This window comes from Atta colombica, unplaced genomic scaffold (assembly GCF_001594045.1).
Source record: "Atta colombica isolate Treedump-2 unplaced genomic scaffold, Acol1.0 scaffold78, whole genome shotgun sequence".
NCBI classification, from domain to species: Eukaryota; Metazoa; Arthropoda; class Insecta; order Hymenoptera; family Formicidae; genus Atta; species Atta colombica.
The window spans coordinates 1,036,528-1,064,415 of NW_017259570.1; the positions used below are offsets into that span (position 1 = coordinate 1,036,528).

Genomic DNA, 27,888 nt, shown 5'->3' on the forward strand with positions numbered 1-27,888 from the left:
TCACTAAATGAAAAACATACAATGGAGATATGTATAATACTCAAATTGGATTATACTTTAAAGTGATATACACTTTTTAAAATTCTCATAAATCTTATGTAGATGTATGCTCTTATTGCTCTTGTGAGACAAATTGTACACATCCCTTTTGGAATAGAATCGAATTATCTTTTATTTTCGTCGCATTTACTTTTCAGTGCCACTGGCGCGGTATTATTGAGTCTGGGATCAGTCTTACTATGGGCGGTGATACGTTCCATAGTCCCGCCAAGTCCAGTCTGCTGTACGTTAGCTGGCATCGGCACTGGAGTGGCGTTTTTGAAAGTCGGCTCCAGTTATCTCGAATTTGTGGACGGGCAAATAGCGAAAAAGTAGGCTGTTCCTATATGCTTTCTGTTCTTTTCTTTCCCATCTTGGATTTTTATCTCGAATTGTTGCGGAATGAAATTGTACTACGTCGAGCAAGGAATACGGCACTTTATATCTGTTCATTTTGAACGCGACTCCCAAATCGACAAGTCTTGTGGAATTTTCGTTTCATGCGACAGGAGATTACGGAGAGCGATTCAATACTTGATTCATCGGATTCCTGAAATTTTTTCGAGTGCAAATTATGTGTAAGTAATATTTTTTCCATCGCGAGTTTTATATACGCGCGTTTTTTTTTTTCAAAATAAAAAGACAGAATAGAGATACGAATGGATACTCGAGTGCTTTCCATTTGATAGCATAAATCGACATAAATATCGTTTTGTCTTTTTTACCTATTGAACGTAAAAAAAAATAGAAGAATGATGCCTGTGTCGATTTGTATCATTAAATGGAAAGCACTCGTCGTATTAATTCCAAAAATGTGAATTGTCGTATCGCACAAAAATGTGATATCGGCGATTCTAACTTGAAGAAAGCTTTACCTGGCAGCGAAGTGTTCATAAACAGTCGTGCGCTTTTTCTCTTCGCCCGTCATTTACGCATCGCCGACATGATAAACGGCATTTTATAAATTGTTCCTTAAGATATATATTGCACGCACTTTGGGAACTCAAACGAGACCCTCATAAGCTCGTTTATGGAAACCAGGAAGTATGAGCATCGTATGTTTATCGACAACGTGTTTTGTAAGCTGCATAAGAATGCAATCATCATATGTAGATAACTGTCACCATAAATATATGAATATACGAATTGTGACACGATAGAAAAAAAAAAGAATGAAACATACGAATGATCTCCTCCCCTGCCTGAAATCCATCGACATCTATTTTGCATTTTTATTCTAAACTAACAATAACTGTATGTATACATTGTTAATATTTAAATTTTTATACATAATATTACGTTGTGCTATAAAATTCTAACAATAACAATATGGTCAATGAGGCAAAAACATTTTTTGCTATTACACTACATTACCTTGGGAATTTAAAATTTATCACTTCATTGCGTAAATGTGCACACAGAAAAATAATTTGCTAAGAAAAGTAAAAAATGACTCAATTTACTTTTTTCTTCTAAGTGACAGTTATCTTTACAAAATTAATAATCTTAGAACATAAAATTTAAAATATACTTATTACTGCAAAAACTTATGTATTTAAAATAACTTTTCTTTTGAAGAATATTATAAAGTATTATCGTAGAAGCGATATAATGTAATAAGCAAATTTGTTTTAATTGAATAACTATTATTGAAGTATAAATCTCTCTTATTAGATTCAGAATACATTTTGAATAAATTTGATACTTATGATGAACTTATGCTAGATTTGCGGATATATAAAACAATTGTAAAACAAATAATTAATTTTTAAATACAGTATATATTTTTCTGTGTGTAGAAAATATCTAAATGACGCATAATGGTTTAAAAAATGAACTCTCAGTCGTTCAATAATTGAAATAACTCGAAAGTGTATGCAACAATTGAAAATTTGTTAGAACTTGTATTCTTGTTGTCCCGCTGAAACGCGTCTGTTTCTTTAAAACTATTATCATTTATTTACGCGTGCTAATGCACTCTCGTATGATTGTAGCGAGCATCGAACCAGATAAAAGGGGATCTCAAAGTAATACAAATAAAAGCAGAATGACTGGCCGCGATACCATACTTTGTACGAAGCGCGAGTTAATCTCACTGTCGTTCGATTTTCAATGTTCGTTGCTTGCAAATAACGCGAGAAAATTCTCATTAAAGTTCGAATTAATTAAACTTATTTATGATGATAGATAAATAAAATTGTGTAAGTATCGCTTTCAAGATCCCTTGAGAAGCTCATGATACGAATTTTGAGATCGTTCTTTGATCATGAAGGATTAAATCAAACGCGATTAATTTACAGAGACTCGAATCTTGATGTCTCATTCTGCGCAACGCATTACGATACGTCCCCTATAATCGCAAAAATACGATAATTTATCTTGTTAAGACAACGCTCCGTATGTCGAGAATTGCAGACGGAGACATGCGGGAGCTTTTTATGAAGGGTCTATGTATAGGGTGTCCAAGAAATTTATTCTTTTATTTAAACAAAATTTTTAAATAAGAGAAAGAATTCTATTTTCGGAGCGGATTTTGATCCTTAATAATTTGTATATGAATATATTATTAGGTAAGCATTAAGCTCGACAGAATAGATTTAAGCTTCGACAGAATAGATTTCTCTCTCTTGTTTTTTATTTATTTTTTATTAGTCTAATTTCTACTTATAAAAGTATTGTGATAGCGTTTTAGCAAACGATCGAAAATAAAGAATGACTTTTTGGGAACTAGGCTGAACAGATAAAACTTTACTTTTTTTTTACTTTAGAAGACAGGAACACCCTATGTAATCGCAAACATTGGTCGATCGCTGCACGGTGCAGTGTGCTTCTTCGCGTGTCTTGTTCGCGGCCGCTATTGTTTCGTCGCACTACAATAATGACACGACATGCTTTCCAACAATAATCGCTCTCAACGCGAAATCCAGATGACGTTTACGAAAGCGTTTTTACCTCGTAGAGAGTGTTTGAAAAGCGTATTTTATTTGCGCTTTTCAAGCGATTTATTTTACAATCACTTTCCAATCGCGAGGATAAACTCTCACTAGTCTTGAAATAATATGTAGTCTCAAATATTCCTTTTTAATGTAAAAATAATAAACATTTTATTAATTTTTTTACAAAAATATAAGGAAAGGTAAAATTTAGGAAATTACTATATTATTAGAAAGATCTGCTAAAAAACTTCGCATTTCCCATTAGGCATAAAAAATATGACACAGTTGTAAAAAATATCTGTGGTAATTTATTAAAAATTCTTACTATAAATGCGCCTGTTTGGATTCGTTGAATAATTAGAAAATTGATTGGCTCTCGCCATAACGAAAAGCTCAGCATCCTTTTTTTTGTTTATTGCTATCAAGAATTATTTAAACTCTGGAGAACGTCTTCATGTCCTATCAATAAATACTTTAGATACTAGAGTATCTAGGTCTTGAAGGCACTTAAATAATCATGCACTACGGATTAATTTATTCTCTATTACGTAATCTAAAAAAATGCTAAATGATAAAAAAAAATGCGAAAAGAGTCCCCTGAGTAAAGGTATTGTTGCTATCTCGAGAGCTTCGAGTTTCCCGAGAGATCTTTGTTACGTTGAAATCTCTTGCCGAAGAGAATTCAGTCGTAGAAATTGGAACTTACGGGAACCCAAAGATCGGTCCCCTAACTGTGCTGAGGATATAATGGACTGGTCTCCTTTATATTATTCCTTTGTATCATCGTCGACGGCGTCGTCGAGGATGAGAGGGCATTGGTGAGGACCTCGGCGATGCTGTCGGTTACTTTGTCGATCATCCCTGTGACTACGTCGTGCTTGTGATTGTGATCATGATCATGATCATGTTCTTCTTCTATCTCCGTATGGTTAGACGAATGGCAATCGTGCGAGTGTCCATGGCTACCATGCGAATGTCCGTGGCTACTGCCATCATGTGAGTGGGAATGGGCAGCTGTAGACAGAAAGCGTAGATGTTCACGCGATTTTTAAAGCACGCGAGGGGATCCGTAAAAAGAACTAGCAATTCATTTTGCGTAAATATTTCTCCAATTGCGGAGATGAATTAGAATAATTGAACTATTTGCGTTCACATATGTACTGAATTTTGTAAAATTTTCATAAGTTAGAAGAGGTAGATTCTTTCTATTTCTTTTTCTTTGTTTTAATTTCATTTGTTATTAATTACATTATTAGAAGAAGAAATAATTTTATTTTAAAATCTCGATTTTTTAAATAAGTTATTTAACTCTTCGTTATTTGACTCTGTTAATACATTTTCTGAATTTATTTTAACACGTTTTTATAAGATAATTTGGTAACAGTAAGAGATTAGTTTTTATTAGCTTAACAGAAGGATAATTCGTCGTAAAATCACAGTAATGTTTAACGTTAGGTTCAAGATTTTATTCATTATTGGAGCTAATAACAATGAATTATAAAATTTCCTTTGAAATGTTATATTTCGCACAAAGTTATATCATAACTTGAGCGTGTGTGTGTTAAGCATCGTTTCCATGTCATCGCTCATCGAGCCCTCCGTAATTAATTCTGCGCGCGCGCGCGCGCGCGTGTGTGTGTGTGTGTGTTTATACACATACGAAATTCTCTAAACGGCACTCAAACACTTGACGGCAATTTTGTCATCACGAAATACGTCAAATGGTTGAGAAAGCTGTCGAAAGTCGGTCGGATCGTCCATCGACCTATTCGTCCTGGGTCATTGCCATGGGTGGAGAGAAAGCCTTGGGACTATAACCAGATCCCTTATGAGATCAAGATTTATTTGTCTGTTGTCAGCATGACAGTGTTCATACGTCATTCCAGCACTACACGTGAAATCCGTGTGTGCCTTGGAAGAAGTGGGTTGTTTCCGTATGCAATTTGCCAATCATGTGGCAGCCGACGCGACTTGTGTAAAAGTTCATGTTTCCCACAGACACGAGTAAGAGTAACGAGCTCATATTTTATGTAGGATAAATGCTCCAATAAACCATTTAATGAATAGAAAGCATATAATTTCTTTGTATTATAATATTTTGTTTCTTATACGTATAACATCATAAAATATCCGAATTAATAAATACTTCATATGCGCTATTTTATCACATTTTAATAGAAAAATTATACTATATTAATATTCCAAAAACCCGTATTAGATTAGAGATTGAAATTGAAACTGAATTTGACCATAGCAAAGTTTAAACTTGAGATTGGTTTTTTTTCTTCTGATTTGTTAATTTCAATCTCAACCTCAATATCTACTCTAACACGGGTTTTAGACTTTTTTTCATTTATGCACTTTTATGATGTTGTTTCACAAGATTAAGATTTGTTAATGCATCTAGTTTCTTGCGTCAGCAAGAAAACTTGTTCAGTTTTAGAATTGAAGCGGAACATTGCACCTACGATATCTCTCGATTTCGCGAATCTTTCGTATTCTTGCGAGAAGGTCAAGATGCAATTAAGATTGCGTAACAGATGACATGTGCAGAGATATTATGCTCCATCTCTCCCACCTTTCTTGACGAAATGACATTCATGCAATTTCTTTAATGTTATTGGATGCAAAGTAATAATATATACCGCACGCGTGCAAATAACCGGTCACGTCAGTGATATTATAATTAAATCTCGACTTTGTCGGAAACAGTGTTAAGAATTAATGGAATGTGCTACGTAAGCGAGAATGTTCTTATAAGATCTTTGCTTTTCCTACTTCAATTCAACCCAGACTATTCAGTTAAAAATGTTGTTCAGCTGCTTATTATCTAATGTTTAAAAATATTAGATGCTAAATAAATATTTAATACAACATTTACAATTGAATAGTCAGAGTCAGAAATCTGGAATAGAAGAAGCAGAGTCTCTTAAAAATTCTCTCATAGAAATTCTCACTTAGCAACTTATTTCATTAATTCCGAACATTTTCGACAGAGTCGAGATTTAATTTTTAAAAGTGGAGGCGAATGCTCTTGATTATGAAAAAAAGAATGAAATAATTTTAAAGTGAATTTGAATTAGAAATATTTCACGATTAGCACGAATTATTTTTTGCTTCTGCTGGCATTATGAATCCGTCAATTTTATTCAGTCACTAACTGTATTCTACTGGAATCATGATAAAGTGGCATAAACTATCAGAAATAAACAGCTGTTATCGACTGGTATTCTGCGTCAACAAATAACATAATTTAATTCTACAGACTCGTATATACATGTACATATATACATATCTGCCTGATTCGTATATCAATTTTTTTTTTTAACAAATATCTAAACGTCTAGATAAGATTTATTTTCGCAAATTCTGAACAAACGAGCATTGCACGCCACGAAAATTTCTATGACGGGAGGAGGAACTCTGCTTCTCTTATTCCAATTTGCCCTGACCCTGACTTTTCAGCTTGTAGTTCGTCGATTTAAGACAAATCGATAGATTAGATAAGTAGCGAAGAACCAACACGTGAAGTGTATCAAGGACGTACCTGTAATAGGTTTGCACTGAGACGTGCCATTCTGAAAATTTTAATTGCAAGGATATCGAATATCCTTGATGGAACAATCACGATGGGTAATTCTAAAAATTTTAATTGCAACTCATACAACACAGGAGCTTGTAGCAACATTACTGTAATGTTTGTAATGTTACTGTAATATTGCTGGAACGTTGCAATTTTACTGCAAACTTCTGTACTGTATATAAAGATGAAACTGATCGAATTGACAGTAATTTACTCGATATATTACGGTAAATTAATCAATAATTTTTGGAACCTGGTAAAATGGTAATTTAAAAAAATGATAAAAATAAAATAATTTGATGTAAAGCATTTAGCTATTAAGTTAAAAACGCTTTATTTAACTCATATTTTCATTTTGATAACACATATTGCCAGTATGTTATATCTTTTTTTAATTCTAGAATTAGAAAAAGTTAGAGATTAAGTTAAATTGAAATTAAAGTTAAATCTTACATTTCTGAAATCAGATCTGAATGTCTCTATTATATGATTACCTAAAGATAACAAATTACCAAAAGATTCATCAATGATATTCATTTATAAATATTTTTGATAATTTTTAATCTTTAGAGAACTATAATGACACGGACTATATTGAAAACGGACTTTAGCATCGATTTTACATTTAGATTTAGCGAATGATTCTGTTATTATTTTATCAGCGATTTATTTCAGCGATCTCAGCGAATCTCAGCGTTTCTCGGTGAGAATATTAGAAAAATATTGTTTTATCTTATGCATCAATATGAAAAACGTAAATAAGATCTAGTTGCATAAAACTATAAAAAACAACAAATTTTATCAAAATTACTAAATTTTATTGCAATTTTATCCTAAGTAATTATCAAATTAAATTTATTGTAAACTTTACTTTTACATCTCTAGACAATCGATAACATTTGGTGAGTTTCGTTCCGATTAAATTACATTTAGATTTTGTCAATAGTCCTGTTATTTTATTAATGATTCTTAGAAGAATGTTTTATTTTACACATAAGTGGAAATATAGTTCTATTTGTACATAAAACTATAAAGACAATAAATTTTACCAAAATTACCAATAAGTTATCATTTTTACCGTAATTTTACCGTAAGAATTTTTGCAATAAATACGGTGAACGCTAAAGTCACATTATCCTTTTCTAAATTAGTTGTTAAGAAGAAAATAACTGACTTTAGCATTCATCTTATCTGGATAAATGGTATTGCAAAAACTCCCTGTATTGTTGAATTGAATTTAACGATGGGAATAATTTTACATGGGAAGAATACTAAAATGTATTCTAAAATGTATGTAAAATACTCTACCTGTACATAAGAAGAATATTAAATATCTAAATTGAGAAGCCCCGAGCGATTTACTTTATTGACATATTTACCTAGTAAAGATTATAGATTCTGAATCGATAATTTGCATATGAAATATTATACATTAGTCTGAAGACAACCAGGAAAAATGTCTGAATTAGTCAAGATAAAACTGGTCTCTGTGAGACCAGTAATAATGCGTTCGTACGCAAATTCGCGTCGAGGTAGTTGAGAAAGAGATAGTCCTTCCGGTGAATCCTAATGGAGCGGGGATAAACTTTCACCATACAATAATAAATTTGTGCGATTTCCCGTTTTGACACGGGAAAATTTACCGGTCACGCGAAAAGCAGAAAGGAAACGGAAACGCGCAGTAAGCGCCGCTACGAAGGACATCGTTAGACTGACGATAATACATTTATCCGACATCAGCGGTGTGTTGTGTCGCGATACGCTCCGGTGCATTTTGGAGACGAGGGGAATTCCCTCGTCTTCCGGGAAACGAACTCACTGGCGATCTGTAGACCCAGCATCAGCGTGAAGCCAATAATGATTGCGACTAGCTGCAGCAAACCACTCTTCTCGTTTGCCCTCTCTCGCGCTAGCACCTCGAAGAATACCACATAAAGTAGGGTACCAGCCGCCATGCCCTGGAGTATGGTGGGTGTGGGTCCCAAATTATCGCTGTCGTTCTTGAAATGAGCGAGGACGAGTCCCACGGCGATCCCAATCGGTGTAACCATGGCAAAAATTAACAGATAGCCGAGGGTAGTCTTGGTCGACGCGCCGGCCACGTAGAGCTCCATTCCGACGCAGAAGGCGATTACCAGTTTGTGGGTCGCGATAGCAGCTGCCAGATATGCGACCGAACTGATAGATGGTTCCAGTCCCACCGCTAAACCTTCGAATATCGCGTGAAAAGATAACGCGAGCACAGTCAGTAGTCCTTGTATTGAGGTGTTTTGCATCGTGCCATGCTGATGATGATGGTCATGGGAATGATGATGATTGATCGAGTAGTTTAGTTCCGGAATTGCTAATTCTAGATCAGAATGCCTCCGAACAACCTTTTGTTCTTCGTTCGATAACGCGATAGGCAGGACGAATATAGCCGGCAGCACTTTGTCATCCTTGCCTGCTTGATCGCGAGAATCATGCTGGAGTTTCAGCCGGTTTGCCGGATCTTTACTGTCCTCGGCATCATTGATGTCTTTCCACGCGGTGGATTTGGTCGTCGTGGATACGGTGGTGATCGAGCCATTCGACATCACCGACGAACTTGATGGACCTGTTTGATTATTGTTGCATCTGCGCACCGACACTGTTCGGTAAAGTAATGCTTCCGAAGATTCCGGTTTGCCGGTAAGGGCGGCATGCACAGCTTCTTCGACCAAATAAACGAGGAAGAAACCACCGCAGAAAAGCAGCTCAGCCAGACCGAGGGAACCCAAATCGGGCAGTTGTTTATTCGACTGATGTGTCTCTACGCTAGCGCGAACTTCCGGTGCCAGATGTATGAACGTCGTGAACAGGAGCACACCGCCGCCGAAGCAGAGCAAGAGCGACGTCAAGAGACCCTGAAGACGATGCCGCGGTGCTTTGGAATCCGTTTTAGAATTTATATTCGCATTAAGTAGGGTGCTCGGATTATTAATTTCTATGGACTCTTCGTCCATTTTGAAATCAACTTTTTATGTAATATAAAATAAGTGATATTCATAAGAAGTTGTAATGATTTATTTAAAATTTATTTATCTTTACTGTTATAAGCAGATGCATATATATTTGCAGCTAAAAGAATCAAGATTAATTCCAAATTGATTCCAAATAGTCCAGAGAGTCTATAAATATCGATTGTAAAATACCGAGCATCCTAAGAGCAGCTACTCCGGATTACAATTAATATTGATCGATCGATTACCATTAAATGAGTTAGATCAACTATTATTAAATATTTTTTGCAAACACGACATCCCTATTTCTATTATAATATAATAATATAATCAAATATTATTCATTTCGACTTTGTGCCATTCTAGACATATTTAAGATTATTCGTACATTAACACATTATACAGTATTTGAAATCAGAATGAGCCATACATTTGACGAAGATAAAATGGAACATATTCAGGAATTAAAAATCGCTAAATTAAAAAACAATCTATATATAAGCAGATAGAATTAATAGATTCAAAGCTATCCACCGATCAAGAATATTCTACTGGATATCTTTGATTATATTCATTATTTTTTATTTGACCGAATGTGATCTCGTAACATCTGCAGCGAGTCGATTCGATTGTAAATGGCACAAAGACGAGCTTTCCGGAGATGCTGCGAGTGAATCAGGTGTCAATGACTAGGATTTCTGATCGTTTCTCGGACGTACTTGCTTATTCGCCGCGGAGGCCGAATCAACGTGTGGCGAGGAAGCGTCGGATGTCGAAGTGGACGTGGAAGTGCTAGAATTGGAAGACATCGCCTGGCGACGTTTCTGACGAAGTTGCTTCTTGGCTCTGTAACGTCCCACCATCAATGGCAGCGTTCCCAGTGCGAGGGAACCAAAGCCAAGACCGACCATTGCGCCGATCTTTGACATCAGAAGAATATTGGACGGATCTTGTCCGGACGTCGTGTTCTCCATTTCGTATGTTGTTGAATTAATATCGATAATAATATGATGAAGAAAGGAACTTCGATCTTTATTTTTTCTCTTCTTTTTTCTCGAGAGGATTTTATAATGCCAATAAGGTCGCTCACCGAAATGGTCACGTCAAGCACATGCGAACAAAATATCGGGAGTGAAATCCGCGCAAGACACCGACGTCGCGGTAGAATTAGAATTTATCTCGTCACCACTTCACTACTTCTCTCAATCGCGCGTTCCTGTCAACAACGGGATTCATTTCAATCCTGAACTTTTTATCGAGGATATTCCGTTCTCCAATTCATGAAGACTCTCTCGCGAATGAATAATCGAGACGTTCGCGCTGACTTACCCGGAACAAAACTTCGAACTGATCTCCGCTGATCAGTCGTATCTTATGATCTTAAACGAGGCGAACAGATTACAAACGGCGTAAAGCTCCACGCGCCGCGACGGCCGATCAGACACTACTCCGGTCTCGATGGAAACTCGGCTCGATCGGACCCCTCGGCCGCCGCCTCGTCGTCTTACATAGTCCGAACCGAACCGTTTCCTGCCCACTCCCGCGACCGCTACGCTTGTCCTTATCCAACGATCATTCGCTAGCATGCATACTCTTTCTGGCACCTGCACCACGACTGATCGTCTCTCATTCAGTGGCGTAAAGACCAACGGTCCCGTGGAGTTGCTCTCTTTCTTCTCATCGAAATGCACGCGAGGTCGATGGGGGGAAAAAAGAGAATGGAAATGTGCACGAACGGAAGTAAAACGAAGAGGAAGAAAAAAATGAAAAAAAAGGAAAAGAAGGTCAGGAGAGAAGGTAAAAGTGGAGAAAAAAAATAGGAAAGAAAGGATTTAAACGAAAAAAGAGAAAAGCAAAGGAGATAAAAAAAGAAAACAGAGAAAAGATAAAAGACGCTAAATTCCCTTTGTCTTTACGGCATAATTGTTGGGCGTGTTCAACAACTGTTACATCGTTGTAGTTATGTTGCTCCGAAGAAGCAACGCATGATATATTTTCCCTTCTTCGCGGACGATAGACGCGTTCGTGCGTGGGCGCGTGTACAGTGTGTACACACGTACACGCGTGAATGAAAGAAGTTCGTTGGCGACTCCGAGACGGTCGTGCAGGGACACGCGTGCAGATACAGGCTATTCCACGTTCGCGCTCATAGCGTCATAAATAACATTCGCATGGTTCGCACCGTGAATTAGACCGCAAAATAAATGAATCTGTCCTTGAGTAATACCGAGTATAACGAGAAGATTAAATAACGGAGTAGAGGAAAGAGAAGATCCTTAAAAAGTCAATCCTCTAGATTTCTCACAGAGAATTTGAGGTACAATTTTATAGAAACTAATAATTTCTCTTAAGCGAGAGAGATTCTTTTTTATAGCGTTGTGATATGGATGAGAAAATGTAAAAGTAAAGGCGGCACCATACTCGTCACTTTCAAAGCAAACGAATGAATTTAACGATGTGGACTATCGAAACGACTATCATGCCTCTGTGATTATTTATTGTCTCTATGATACTTTCACCCTTTTCGCGCGAAAAGCGAAAGGATAACACCACCGTGTTAGACGCTTCATTGAACATCGTCGAAAGCAGCCGTAAAATATTTCGTCTAATATAATAAAATCGAGATCGACGATAAACAATGTCATTTATCGTTATTTATATTGATAACAAAATATCACAATTTATAATCGCACCGTTTACTTTTTTATGTGATAGTTCAGATTTTTCTTCTATTTTTCGTGATTGAGTTATAAGTACACACTGTTAAATCTACAGTTTTCAAATTTCAAGTTTTCAAATTTAATCCAATGTGAGTCGCCACTGCTCTTATACTATAAATAAATCATTATTTTATTCTAAAACGGTAATTAAATTTGACTATAACACTATACTAGGTGAGCTTTTCACCAGAGACTGCAAAATATGTGGAAAAAATAAGCATTGTACGAAAAAAATGTTCCAAATAAATCCTCAATATTTTTGAGGGAGTTCTACCTCTTAGTCGCTTCCCACATCCTTCCTTTTCCTTCCCCCCTCTCTAGGGATGGAGCTGGGGATAACTTTGAAATCTTAAATGGGAACCCCTACTTTTTATTGCAGATTTGGATTCTACGTCCAAAAATATATCAATTTTTGTCTAAATTTTTTTTTTTCGATTCCTAATAGATGGCGCTGCATTCGGCGAAAATTGGTTAAAAAATAAAAAATAAAAAATTATTGTAGACATCTGTGATAATTCGAAAAACATATTTCAGACGAAGTTGCTTTCTTCAATGTAGCGTTATTGTGCAATAAAACATGATTAGGGGGATTCTCCTTGAAGAAGATAAAAGTTAACCAATTTTCTAGAATCAAAAAAAAAGTTTAGATAAAATGTGTTTTTGGACGTAGAATCCGAATAAAAAGTAGGGATTCTCATTTAAGATTTCAAAGTTACCCCCAGTCTCATCTCCAGGGAAAGGGGGAGGCGGGAAGCGGCTAACTTTTACGGAATAGAATTGCTCTCTCAAAAATATTGAGGATTTATTTAGAACATTTTTTCATATACATTGTTTATTTTTTCAGATATTTTGCAATCTCTGGTTAAAAAACTCAGTATAGTGTCAAATTGACACTGCATAATCAATTATAATCATCAAAATATAATTATTGTTTTAATATAAAATAATGATATAATTGAATAGACTCAGTGGCGACTTACATTAGGTTAAATTTGATACTATTTATAGATTTAAGTATATGAAGTATATGAAGCGTGAAGAATAACACGTGAGCAAAAAAATAATTTGCATGATTCATAAATAAGTAAACGTTGCAAATGGAAAGCTTTTTCGTGTCGAATATTTTTCTGGTTGTTGTCGAAAGGCGTGTGGAAAAAATTTTCACAAACGAAGAAAATCAAACGTTACGGGAATTGTGCCGCGTGAATCATCAGGCAGGATGTCCTTTGCATTTTGTGCCACATTCTCTTTCTCCCTCCACATCCCATTCTCTCTCTGCTATCATCTCTTATATGTACAGTTTGTACAATTTACAGTACACGTCGTATAGTGCATGTCATTTCGAATATTAACTTCGACAAAAGTGCATTCTCTTTTAAAACTTCAAACGTGTGTGCACACATACTTTTACACTGTGATAAGTTGGCTGTTGACCAACGACAATAATTGCTCACTAAGAATCGATAAGTGTCGGCTGTGTTGATGATCTTCGACCTCGGGTATATGTTTGAAGCATTCTCCTCGTTCGGTGTATTTAAAATTTTTATTTCACAGAATATTTCTTCGTTTTCTCTATTATTTAGATTTACGTGTTTTTATCTAATTAAAGCGTATTTTTTAATTCTTAAGATTTATGTAGATTTGGTTTGAAGAGAAGAAAAGATATTATATATTAATAAAGAAATATTCGCATTTATTGAAAATTATTTCAACTAGGGATTCGAAAACTAAACTGATTATTAATTACGTATTAACTAATCTTTTTTCAATCCTATCAATTATTTAAAAAAATTGAAGCACAACAATATAAACAGAATGATATTGAATGAGAGTAGTTTAGAAAAATAATACATGATAAACCATTAAATTAGTGCTTTATCATGTATTATTTTTGTAAACTATTCTTATTCAATAATGAGTGCTTTCCAATTAGTGATACGAGCATTGTTCTATCTTTCTTTATATTTAATAAGTAATATATTTAATAAGTAACAAAGATAGAACGACACTTGTCGGCATTTATCGACTTGTGTTACCAAAGCATCCATGAAAAGCATCCATCATTCTGTTTATTGCTGTCCTTCGATTTTTCGAAATATTGATGACGTTTGAAGAAATATTGCGCACTTTTAGTTGCAATATAGATAAATCGATAAATAAGTGAGACTCATCGACACAATATTCTTATCCATTAAAATTCTCAGTTCTTACATTTATTAGATACGAAGAACGCGTTTAACAGAGCGTAGAAATCGGATGACTTATAGTGCTAACTATTCCAATTCCTATGCGCTATCAACAAGAGATGCAAAACATCGCTGTGCGTTAGCACAAAATAAAATCGTTTGTACTTACTCAACATCTGCAAGCAGAACATCACGAGGAAACCAAAGAGGATCGAGAAGTATTGTCTGAGTCCGGTGTGATGTTCTTGCAAGATCTCGAAGAACACCACGAACAGCAAAGTACCCGATGCTAATCCCTGAGATAAAGAAAAAAAAAGCGATAAGAGTATTTTTTTCTGCGTACCGTGTGTTTGCTGTTCGACCAGTCCACAAATTTACGCGGAATTCCCCGATTCTTTGAATATGAAGAGCTTCTTCGACACGCCGACACGTATTACCGTCATCGATTATCTCATCGTAATTTTTTATTTCGTAAAACCGGTATCTCCCCTAAAAGAGATGGAGAAATGCTTGCCTGTAGTATCACTGCCATTGGTCCACTTGTAGCCGCGCTTCCGCCGCCAACGAGAGCCATCCCGATGCCAATTCCTAGCGGCGACACCACGGCGAATGTACATGTGTAAATCACGGACAGGTACGGCCTGGTTCTGGACGCGATCAGTTCTACTCCGATGCAGAAGGCAATGACGAATTTATGGGACGCCACCGCAAGGAACATATACCTACGGACGAATCGTACCATCTGTCATACCACTCCTTCGTTTTGCGAGAGCGGTTTAACCTGGCAGATTATTACATATTAAAGATGTAGCGCGATTACTAAGATGAGATTTATTAGTCATCAACTAATCTACAAAGTTAAAATTATTAATCTAAGCTTAATAATATTAATGATATTTTTAGAATGAGATATTTTTAGAAAATTTAATTAAATTTGATTCTTGAATCTAAATTATAAAATTTCAAGAAAAACACACAGAAGTCGAAGTAATGATATTATAAGGATCAACATGATCTTATTTGTCATTTTATAAATTTATTTTTAAGTATCAAATAATATGATGATGATGATGTCATATGGTAAAAAAATATTTTGCTGCTCCAGCTAGAATTATTGCTGTTTCGTATCTGATAAAAAATTATCATACGCATAGAATTTATAGCACAAATCTAAATTCTATCTCTGTCATCTTTAGATTAGATGTAATACATATCCAATATCGCAATACTTGCTAGAAATTTATCTATTTTAGCTCATTTTTCGTACTTATATCATTTTCATTATAACTGCAAGATTTTTTTGAGTGTATCATTATGACTTAATTATGACTTGTGTTCTACTTGAGATTAATCCAAAATTATATTGAAATTTTCTTTCATTACAATCTCAGAGCATACATAGAGCCATTGTAATAATAATACTACATTATAATAATACTACATTTATAGCAAATGGGGTTTGACAATCCGCCGTTGTAACCGTTTTTTAAAGCACGAGCGCAGACGAGCACGATTCGAATTAGGGTTTGAATTAAGACGCATTCGCGATGCAATTACCAGACATGATTGGCGGAGCTCTCTAAACCAATCGCCAATCCCTCGAATAACTCGTGCACGGATAAGCCGAGTACTATTAATAATCCTCTTAGTGAAGTTATCACGAAGTCATCATTCGAAGTCATTATCGCCGGTAAATGACTGTGGCCCCTATAAATTAAGAAAAGATAATGTTTTCTCGTGGTTTCTTCGTGCTGTCGAAGTATCATTGGCATGACGATGATATAAAAAGATTGATAAAGTCGAGTGTAAACAGGCTTACGTGTGTGCGTGACCATTACTAGCGCACGATTGTATCTGACCATTTTCCACTAATTCGTTCGTGCTAAGATTCACGTCCTTCTTATTGAAATCCTGCCTCGTCATTTGTCGCTTCCTGAGATACGTATGCACAGACTCTTCTACCAAGTACATGATAAAGAAGCTACGGAAGAAATCCACGGTAATTAATTCCTTAATTCCGAAGCGCGCCATTTCAGCGATACTTTCAATTCGATATCATCAAAGAATATAATAAAATTAATGTATGTTATTATAAAATGCATTGAATTAAAAAAGAGTTGAATACGAAAAAAGTTTATCTTTATAAAATCAAATAGTTATTTTTATAAAATCGTGAGTCTATCATCAGATCAACAATTTTAAATGAGTAACGAATGATTCTTTGCCTCTTATTGATCCAAGATATTTCACTCGTTCATGAAAAGATATTCCATCTCTGAGAAGGTGATTTTTAGTTTGCATCTATACTTAATGACATCAAAGGATTGACTCACCCGGTGCATGCAAGCATGTCTGCCAATGAGAAGCTGAGCTGCGGTATTTTGCCAGACTCAATAAGATTCTCTACGCCTTCCGAGACTTCTGGTATCAAATGAAGAAACGTCGTGCTGAAGAGAACGCCTCCGCCGAAACCAAGTAGAATACTCATCGTCTTCATCGATCTACACGTGATAAAACGGTATTTAATGATTTAACTCATTCAGCCATATCATTTTCATATTAGACATTATCAGTCTTAAACGATATCAGTGAGACGCAATATACCAGGTGTATAAGCTTAAATCCGCTGTTTGCTCATAGGTGGCATTAGTGAGCATTCAAAGCTGGGCACACAATACTTTTTTTTTATGTTTTTTTATGTTTGACATCTGTCAACATCAACCAGTGCACATCATCAGCAATTTCATACAACAACATACATTTTTTTAATCATGTCTAGTTTTTTGCTAAAAAAAAAGCATATGCGGGAAGCTTTGTTTTTCTATTTCAATTTGAAGAAATCGGCTGCCGAATCGCATCGAATGTTTGTGGAGGCCTATGGCGACAATGCTTTATCGGAAACAACGTGCAGAGATTGGTTTCGCCGGTTCAATGACAACAATTTTGACCTGAGTGACAAGAAGCGTGAAAATCGGCCCAGGAAGGTTGAGGACTGTCAATTGCAGGCTCTTTTGGAGAACGATACCCAATCGCAAAAAATGCTTGCCGAGCAATTGGGTGTTTCTCAAACATTTCCATGCGGCTACATGCCATGGGGAAGATTCAAAAGATCGGAAAATGAGTGCCGCATGAACTGAACGATAGGATGGAGCGACGCCAAAACACATGCCAAATTCTGCTTGCCAGACAAAAAAGAAAGTTCCTGCATCGGATTATGACAGGCGATGAAAAGTGGATCTATTTTCAGAATCCTAAACGCAAGAAATCTTGGATTGATCCCGCCCAACCATCAATATTTTCCTCAAGATCAAATTGCTTCGGACGGAAGACGATGCTGTGCGTTTGATGAGATCAGGAGGATGTCATATACTACGAGCTGTTAAAATCTGGTGAAACTGTTAATGCTCACCGCTACCACCAACATCAAATTGCATCGTGCTCTGCGTGAAAAAAAGTCGCATTATCGGAAAAGACATGACAAGCTGATTTTCCTCCACGACAACGCATCATCGCACACGTCAACAATAGTCCAAAACTACTTGGAGATATTCAACTAGGAAATGCTACCCTATCCCGCTTACTCATCAGATCTGGCACCTTCTGACTATCACCTGTTTTCGTTGATGGGCCATGCGCTCGCTGAGCGGCATTTCGATTCTTATGAAGACGTCCGAAAATGGCTTGATGAATGGTTTGCTTCGAAAGATGAAGAATTTTTGGTATGGTATACACAAATTGCCTGAAAGATGAGAAAAATGTATAGTTAGCGAGGGCAAGTACTTTGAATAAATTTGTTTTTGCTTCCTAGGAAAAAAAAATGTGTTTTTCTGACTAAAAAACAGCGGATTTAAGCTTACACACCTGGTATATCTGTACTTATGTCATTTGAGGATTATGTTGTTGTTGTCTCTTGAGTATTACATATACAGCGATCGTTATATATTTTGAATTATTGTTTCTAATCGATTCTCCTCTCTTGTCGCGTGCGCGTAGATATTCGCGAATAAAAATGTAAATATTTATTTTTGTATTTATCTCAAAGACTTTTTATAGTTACGTACACTTAAATTATGTATTAATGTCAAGCTTATTGTCATATAACCCAAATGGTAGCGATTGCGGCAGAGAGAGTTGCGTGACTGCTCTAAGAACCAAAGATCCGGGTTCAAATCCACCCAGAACATGCATTTTATTGGAAGGCACCTTTTGAAAAACAATGACCATCGAAAGTCTCTAAGCCTTTTCTAATTAGTTAACAATTGATAGTTAACAACAATAAGTTCCATATATCAGCAGAAGAGATAAGCCGAGTGATACGTGATCTGTGGATCCAGATTCGATCGCACTCCATATACGCGATTTTTCGCGTTCACTGTTCGGATTAAACTGCAGATCCTCTCGAGTGTTGATAAACACTCTAATAAGGAGTAAGAATGCTCTTGAGAATTATGATAAAAAAATATTCTTGTCATGATTTGTACAGTTATATTAAAATCATGCGCTGTTGCTTAAAATGATATCTTTACCTGGGGTTTTGACTGCTCATGTCCCACTTTAACCACTTAGCCAGAAACATCGGTACGATGCCCATGATCGTGCTGACAATGCATAAAACTACCATGGTAATGGCTTTAGCAATTAATATGTCCTTTTCCGTATCCTCCGAGGAATGTTCCTCTTCGTCAAAAGAAGACGAAATATTCAGTTTCGCCATCGAGAAGGCATCTGTTAGCGACATGGTGCAATTTTTTGTCACTGCAAACGCAATGATATTTATAATTAATCTTACAAACCGAAAACGTGAAAACAATTTTTTATCTATTATTTTATAATGAATTTGGTTGGACGCATTATAATGCATATTAAAGTTATATATATAATGTACAGAGATTTAAAAATAAAATATTTTGAATCATAAAATACAGATTTGACTTAATAGCACAATAAAATGTATTAATGGTAATGATTTTATGGTTTTTATGTTTATTAAGCACACATTTTTACGTTAATTTATATACGACTTTAATGTACATCAATATAACGCATTGAGTGCATTCAATCAAATTAGCTTAAAATTACAGCATTTTCTTAAAATTAAAGATACGTAACTGCGAATTAATAAAACATATTGAATTGTCTAACAAATGATAATTAACTGATCGTTCAATATTTTTGATCTATTATATTGCGTTTTTTTGATCTTAATGAAGATACATGCAATTCTCTTTAGAATTTGTTGAAAATACGTGCCTAATCTTTCTACGACCCATCTTCATCTAGACATTTCTCGCGGGTATTTGTTACAGTCAGCAGTTAAACGTCGACTCACGCATTTTTAATATATTTTATCTCTCTTTTTATGACTTCAGGATATTTCATTACTGCATAGAAATTCTATGTCAATATATTAACTTTACTAAGGAAACATTATCTTTTCACGTCTCGCAGGACAATTTCCGCATATCCAAGCTTTTTATGTAGTTTCTCATTGTTACATACATTTATTTTAAAAGAAATTGATCTCTATTCTTCTCTTTTTCATTTCCTCTTTCTTCAACTGTTTTATTATTATATTCATTCAAAGCGATTTCATAATCTCTTGTCAATCAAGTTTTTCCGACAATATTGATAGTAAATTCAGTATCTCTCTAGTTTTATCAAATAATTATCTATTGATAAGTGTTTCCGATAAATGTTCTTTAACGAAAATAAAAATAAAAATTTCTGCATGTCACATATTAGGTCACATCCTAATCTATTAGTTTGTCAATTAAAGATTCGCTTAGAGGAAACTTTGTCGAATTAAAAGTACTATAATTGTAATTTTTGGACATTTGCAAGAATTTTTCGTTCGAGAATCGTACGTTTAAATTAATAATAAATCGTTTTATTATTTTCTTTAAAGAAAGCTCTGTATATTGAACTTTATAGTAAGATTAGCAAAAAAAATATTTGTAACAGAATTAGAGCATGAAAAAATGTGATATAAAAAGCACATTATAAAAATTAGATTTATAACTAATTATTATAAACAAATTATTAAATATTGACTATAGAAATTTTGCGAAAGAATTACAAAAGAAATTCTTATAACTTTTTTTAATCATTTTCCTTTATGCAAGAAAAAGTAATAAATATTACGAATTATTAAAACTTATTCCTACTTATGACTAGAGTAAAGTTAACAAAAGAATTACAAAGAAAGACAGACAACTGTAGAACAATTGCAGAATTGTTATTTAATATATTGGGAGTACAAATTAGTTCGATCCATTTTTTGTGCATTTATTTCAAAACAAAATGAATGAACAATCAAAACAAAATGAAAGAATCAATTAAAGTATTGTTCATCGCTGCCTACTACTTTTTCCCATCTCTCAGGCAATTTTCGAATTCCATCTCGAAAAAATGACTCGTCTTTGGAGGATCCAATTTTGGAGCCAATTTTTGATTTCTGCGAAAGAAATGAACCGGTGACTTGCTGCTTGTTTCCTTCGGAACAACCAGTAAGGAGCAATGTCCGGAGAATACGGCGGGTGCGGTAAAACATTCCATTTGAGTGTTTCCATATATTTTTTTACGACTTTAGCGACATGAAGTCGAGCGTTGTCATGAAGAAGAATAACTTTATCATGTCTTTGCTTGTATTCCGATCGTTTTTTTCGCAATGCACGGTTGAAATAAATCAATTGTAACCAATACCGATCGCCCGTAATGGAATTGCCAGATTTCAGCTCATAGTAAACAAGACCCTTTTGGTCCCACCAGATACATGATCCTTCGAATCATGAATGTTTGGCCGTAGTGTTGATGTTGAAGTCGATGGCAACGATTGACCGGGCTTAGCGTAGTATTTTTTCTTCTTGAGGTTGTCGTAAAAAATCCACTTCTCATCTCCAGTTACAATCCGATGCAAAAAACCTTTTCTCTGTTGTCTTTGAATCAGCTGTTCGCAAGTGAAAAATCGTCTTTCAACGTCTCTCGGTTTCAGTTCATAAGGCATCTAATTTCCTTGTTTTTGAATCATTCCCATGGCTCTCAATCGTACAGAAACGGCTTGTTGAGTTACCCCCAATGATTCTGCAAGCTCCTCTTGCGTTTGACTCTGATCTTCTTCGAGTAATGCCTCTAATTCTTTGTCTTCGAATTTTTTTGGCTGTCCAGAGCGAGGCTTGTCTTCAACGCTGAAATTTCCATCCTTGAAACATCGAAACCATTCCCTACATGATTTATCAATTGGAGCAGTGTCACCATAAACTTCGACAAGCATTCGATGGGCTTCAGCCGCACTTTTCTTCCAATTAAAGCAGAAAATCAAAACCTCCCGCAAATACTGTTTGGTTAACACAAAATTCGACATTTCAAACACAGTAAAAATCAAGGTTTTTATATGAAAAGTGATATAAACTGAATATTATTAGCAGATGTTTAACCTTTCTGAAACCGCCAAAATCAGCTGTCATTATGAACCATTCACAACAGCTGGAGCTATCTTTAGGGAAACGGACCTAATTTGTACTCCCAATACTTTCTATTATATGTCGGAAATATTTTTTATGCTCGAATTCTATTTCCAATTGTTCTTTTGCTAATCTTGCTGGTCTAGTCATGGGCCTTAATAGGTTAATTCAAGTATAATTAAACTCTCATGATTTCACTTTTAAAGAGATAAACGCAAAAGAACTTTTCAGAAAAATTATTTTTAATTCTCACATTACTTTTTCTTATCTTTGATACATATCTCATAAAAGAAAGCAATGAGTGTTATCTTGTTAATACTCTCTTGATAATACATATATGATAGATAATCTTATTTTGTTGCGCTAATTAGAAATTTAAATAGCTTTATTATCTCGGCGTAACTTGTCTAAAACGAATTATATGATTTTTTTTAAATTCAATTCAAATATATTCAAAATGCTAAAAATTTGTTTGATTTAAAATATGGATCTTAATTTTTAAAATTAGATTGCATCAACAATTTGCAATCGGAATAAGAAAACAATGCAATTCAGTATCGAAAAACTCAATCACCGGGCGACTCGGTTTCATAGAATTTTGGTAATAAAATTGTCAGGTTATAGTCTCTAAAACATTAAATTTTGCGCCGAAGTTATTGTATTATTATATTTTATTGTTAAATATTGCAACATATTATGAAAGACCAATTTAATTAAAATATAGGTTGTAATTAACTTCTCAAAGTGAATTATTTTGAGAAGTTGATAATCACTTTGAGAAGTTAATGATACACATATACATAGACGCATATACTATTACTTCGGACTTCATCATCTATCAGTTATCACACAAAGACAATTTTTTTCTAAATGACAAATATGATTGTATTATTATTTTTCAATATATATTGTAATTGTGAGAAAAAATTATACCGCAAAAATGTGTTACTGATAACAAAAAATTATATAGCTGATTACAAATAGATTATACATCAAATAAATCACTTCGTCGTTTTTACCTTTTTTTTAAAAACTCTTTTATAGACTTTTTCCCTTATAATAGCACCTTAACTTGTCCTTTTCCAAGTATGGCGTCCAGCAACCGATATACGTTTGTTACACCATATATAATCACGAAAGTTGACGCATTACTAATCGCTTGTCTTTTCTACCGGTCATATATATACGGTGTGTCATTCGGTTGTATCGTCTTCCGATCTCTTCACTATCGTCACGTCGACGCGCGATAAGACATCCGCAGATGGAAACTGGAAACGGGCCCACCAACGGAGCAACAAGCATTGATATGTATATAAGGATTTCTACATAGCCACATACGTACGTATACATCCACACTTCGGTGCATATGCACGATTGGGACCTACATTTCTATATGTAAAGAAAAAAAAAACGATAATAATCGTCCATGATTGAAAATGAGGAAAAGTCGCGAACGCGGAGAAAAGAATAATTGCAATTATCATAATTTAATTATGATTCATTTTTGGAACAACTATATATTTACATAATTGTTTTATATCTACGCAAATATACAATAGTTAAATATACTATTAATAATAGTCTCATACTGCTTGAAAATCTTTTTCTTAACATATATTTTAATTATCATTATCATCTAAATAGGAAGAATTTAAGAAAATAGTTATATTCATTATAATTGCGAATGCATTTATTTGAATAAGAATATTTATTTTATTTATCATTTATATCATTATAGTTTACTATACTAATATTTTAAATTATCAAAATTTATAGTACAATTTTTTTCATAAAAAGGAGTCAATCATGATTATTTTATCATCTATTGTAATACAGTCATAAATGCAAAACATTTTTTTCTCAGTGAAGGACGGCGCTTTACTCTATGATCGGATGACGATACATAGAATTGTAGCTGAAAAAGAAAAGAAAGGGAAAACTTCATAGACTTCTATATATAGATAGACTGTGCTTTCATATAAGATATTGCGTGACAAAATTAAAGGATAGGTTACATTCTATTGTCTTTACTCTTCTAATGTCCATAGACATGATATTTTCGTCATGCAGATAAAAGAGAAGATTTAAGAGCAGAACTAAAAATAAGTTGCCTTTACATATAACGTTTTATAAAAGCGTTCAATGTACAGTATAAATGTATTTATAGAAAAATTAATGAGATATGTTTTCTTTGTTTTAATTCATTGGTTCGTAATTTCGAAACCGTTATCTTAATCTGTCCGATCGTTTTGGTTTTCATGCATTCCTTTACGAGTAGCAAATCGCGTTCACGCGATGATGCCGATCTATCGGACGACGTACCGACGGTGTATCTTTTTTTCGAAGAGAGGCGAAAGGAAATCGTTGCGAAAAGCTCTCTCGGGACGTGGGAATCGGCGATCGTACTACGCCGATCTTTCCCGCTCGTGCCGATTTAGTGGCGCGATTTAACGGTGATCGTTAGTCGACTCGACTCGTGCAATCGACGCGAACAACGCGAGAACGCCGCGAGAAGTAACAGCCTTTGAAATGTGCGGCAGTGCTAGGCACCGAGGAATCGAATGCAGTGAAAGTGCAGTGCGACGTGACCCTCTGGTAGATAAAAAAAGTCAAAAGTTACCGGGACGGGGGGAGAGATTCTGTGTCGTTCAAGGTAAACGTTCGAGGAGATCGATTGCGAGCAATCGATCAATTATCTCGAAAAAACAATAAGGAATTCGTCTCAAGCTGTTTTTTATTATATATCTATTATTATAATGCGAATTTTAAAATTAAGTCGGACATTAAAAACACCGGAGAACATTCTCGTCAAAGATTCAATTCGTGGGAATGAAATTATCGCGAAAAACAATTTTCTCACATTGTTTGCTCATTATGAAATTAAAAAGCTTCTCAATTATTCTTTATCTATGAATACGTTTCCACACTTCGGGGAGAGTCGTCAAGTGTTTTTTTTCCTCCACTTTTTCTGCGATTTCCTGTTAATTCACATTTAAACAGCTGAGGTATTATCATGATATCGATGATATTTCTACATATGATTGCGTAAGAGCCTCTTGCATGTAAATACATATGTCGGTCGATTATGCGTCATAACATCACATATTAACGCAGTTATATATACTTCAATGTTTTACCGATATTGATATCCGAATCGCATCTCTCACTGTATTTTATCTACATAAATGAATATCAATTCAAAATAGAAAATAACGAATCGGTAATTTTATTTATCTGATGTTCGGAAGATTTTACTACTAAAATTATTTGTACTGTTAATTACGTGTTGAATAATATTATCAACTTATTAATATTAATATATTTTGAATCGTAATAGCCACATTAGCCACTAATTAAGTTATTAATTATCTTCAGATAATCTTGATGCAAACATTACTTCCAAATTCCCTCACGATTAAGTTATAATTATTTGAAATACTGTGTATATATATATGTATATATATATATATATATACATGAAGAAAAATCTGCTAAAAAACATGACAACTTCTAAGTGCTGATGTGACAACCCAGCCTTATACGATATCAAATGCAATGAGAAGGCGTTGCACGTATCTTTGCATTAGCATTTCTCCGACCGGATGTTCCCGTAAACACGGGGAATTCCCCTTGTACGAGGAAAAGCGGAAAAACTATATAAGAATTTTTTTATTATCTGAATTTTCATTGTTTATTTCTAAGATTAGAAGAGAGAACAAGGTCATTTTAAATGTTGCCGTTTTATTAATACTCGTATTGATAAAAAATTTTTAAAAAACATTTAACGTCTCGTTCCACTTTGGAAAGATATTCAGGTTTTAGAATATCTATATTTTCTCATTTGTACTTGAGTTATAGATATTAATACATATAATATGAAAACAAAATTTTAATAATTACTAATTTTAGATTTGAAATGTACAAGACATCACGGCACTTGAAAAAAAGTGTCGTGTCATTAATTTATCGCAATTTCAGCGACATTTCTCGTTAGTTCTAGAATTCTACAATCATTTTTAAACAGAAGTTCCGGCTGCTACTTTTTCATTTTTGATTTTTTTTACTATAATAAATGCGAAACTTTTTTTTTATTTTTATAAGAAACTGGAAGACTATGAAGAATCCTAGAATTATTATTAATTTTTTATGTATTAAAATATATTGACTTCATTCAGGTCCACATAAATTTGAATTGTGTAGTTAGCACGCCGTTCTAAATTTAATATAAAAAAAAATAATAACAGTGGCAGTAGCACTTTTTACAGTTCTACAGAGATTCTTTTTAAAATAAAAAGTTTCATACTAAAAAGTTTTATACTAAAAAATCAAAATTGAAAATATGACATGTTAATTTTGCGAATCTAGCATGGCTTTCCCTCTAAAGTACAAGAAAAAAAAAATATTTTCACTTTTGGTTACAATTATCCTCGATCGTTTCTAACAGATTTTCAGGGAAACCCGCGTTGGGAACTGAAATAAGATTCGTGAGTCATATTCAGTATGTAGAACACGCGTAAGTATGTTACTTAATATGCGATACATAGCGTCAGCCTAATTTACAAAAATGTTTTTTTTATTACTTTTTACCAGACAAGGTGTTCCTTACAGATTTTTGGATAATATTTTTGAAGTTCCACGAGTATTTTCTATATAGAGGCTATGTATTTTGCAAGTTATCTATATCTATATCCATTCTTGAAATATCAACATTTCATGAACATTTCAGGTCTCTTCATCAAGATGAAGAGCAACCTGATACTGATAGATTTTTGAATACTGAAAGCAATGCTGAATCAAATTTCATTGGCACGTCATATTTCGAAATAATTGACGTTTAATATGCTAAAAATGGCATTTTTCTTGTAATATTTGACATTTTTTTTTTTTTTTAAAGGAAAGAATATCTTTACATTCTAATCAGAAATCATGGATGTATATTGTTCATTTTTTATAAAATGCATATATTTTTATTTTAATATTTTATTTTTAGCTGTGGAGGATTTAAACATAGAGATTTCTAAGATAATAAATTTTCTGCTTATGACGATGAAGTCATACATATTTATAAATTCTAGTTTGTGGTTATTGGATTACATAATAAGGTGATTGGAGAGAAGACACCACACTTAAGCCTTTTTGAATAATGTCTTAATGTTATTGAATTAATTTACGAAAAAATATTAAATCTTCCCTTACATATATATGGATAAGATGCCACCTGTTATGGAGGAGAAGATGTCACAAACAATTAAATAATGTAATGCAATGTAAACTTACATATTTTACTTATTTAGTCCATAATCAAGAGTTTAATATGTTTGTAAAAACATATAAAAATATAAAAAAACATAAATTGAGTTGAATATAATAAAACATAATATGAAAGAGAATAATTTAGGAAGTAAGTTGGATACATACTTTTATTTGTTTTAAACAGCATTTCATTAATTTAAAATATTTCGAATTATAAAAAGCATCCAAAATTTTAATTCATAAAATCATTTTAATGATGGTTTCAAGTAAGGTAAGAAAAATTGTTTTGTATTTACTGTCATCTTATCCCCAAGTATAAGAGGAATATTTAATTGCAATTTTTATACATATAAGAATATTACAAATTATAATCTATATCAGCTATAGGAACCGCCAAAAAACATTGATCAAAACCCCGTATATCATTTGCTCGGTTTTACAATAAGCATTGAAGTATAGATCTTAGCTAGCGCATCAAATATTATAAAGAGCATGTTTCATGACCTACCTTTTCATATTTTGTATTATCTTTTCTAAGAATGACATTGGCACGAACATATTCATCTCTGCCGACAACTGTGTAACTGTTTACCATACGTTTTTGCATAGTCAGTATGGCTGCATTTTATAAAGAAACAACAAACAAAGCATCTTCCCTCTTGTAGCATCTTTCTTTGAATTACCTTATAATTTATTACATTGCGTGTTTTTATATATATATATATATATA

The 27,888-nt window shown here is 34.0% G+C and overlaps 2 protein-coding genes across 4 annotated transcripts in view; one reads left to right on the forward strand and one right to left on the reverse strand.

Annotated features, from left to right (window-relative positions):
* LOC108692677 overlaps positions 1 to 16,782 on the forward strand; it is an 18,242-nt gene extending 1,460 nt beyond the window's left edge. The window contains exons 3-4 of one of the 2 annotated variants that reach the window (XR_001931999.1): positions 198 to 617; positions 16,740 to 16,782. Coding sequence is in view for 1 of the 2 variants with exons in the window: in XM_018201047.1 (XP_018056536.1) it covers positions 198 to 375 (178 nt within the window). In the remaining variant the exon portion in view is untranslated. Of the gene's footprint in view, positions 1 to 197; positions 1,388 to 16,739 lie in introns of those variants that run through there. The other variant, XM_018201047.1, reaches the window with a different exon arrangement.
* The window catches only part of LOC108692676 (zinc transporter ZIP3-like), a 27,281-nt gene continuing 2,659 nt past the window's right edge, over positions 3,267 to 27,888 (reverse strand). Inside the window, exons 2-8 of one of the 2 annotated variants that reach the window (XM_018201046.1) lie at positions 18,972 to 19,200; positions 16,779 to 16,946; positions 16,265 to 16,426; positions 16,003 to 16,152; positions 14,960 to 15,167; positions 14,615 to 14,741; positions 3,267 to 3,989 (exon numbers count right to left, since the gene is read on the reverse strand). In XM_018201046.1, coding sequence (XP_018056535.1) covers positions 3,703 to 3,989; positions 14,615 to 14,741; positions 14,960 to 15,167; positions 16,003 to 16,152; positions 16,265 to 16,426; positions 16,779 to 16,946; positions 18,972 to 19,183 — 1,314 coding nt within the window. In that variant the 5' untranslated portion in view covers positions 19,184 to 19,200 and the 3' untranslated portion in view covers positions 3,267 to 3,702. Of the gene's footprint in view, positions 3,990 to 8,377; positions 9,444 to 10,258; positions 11,071 to 14,614; positions 14,742 to 14,959; positions 15,168 to 16,002; positions 16,153 to 16,264; positions 16,427 to 16,778; positions 16,947 to 18,971; positions 19,201 to 27,888 lie in introns of those variants that run through there. The other variant, XM_018201045.1, reaches the window with a different exon arrangement.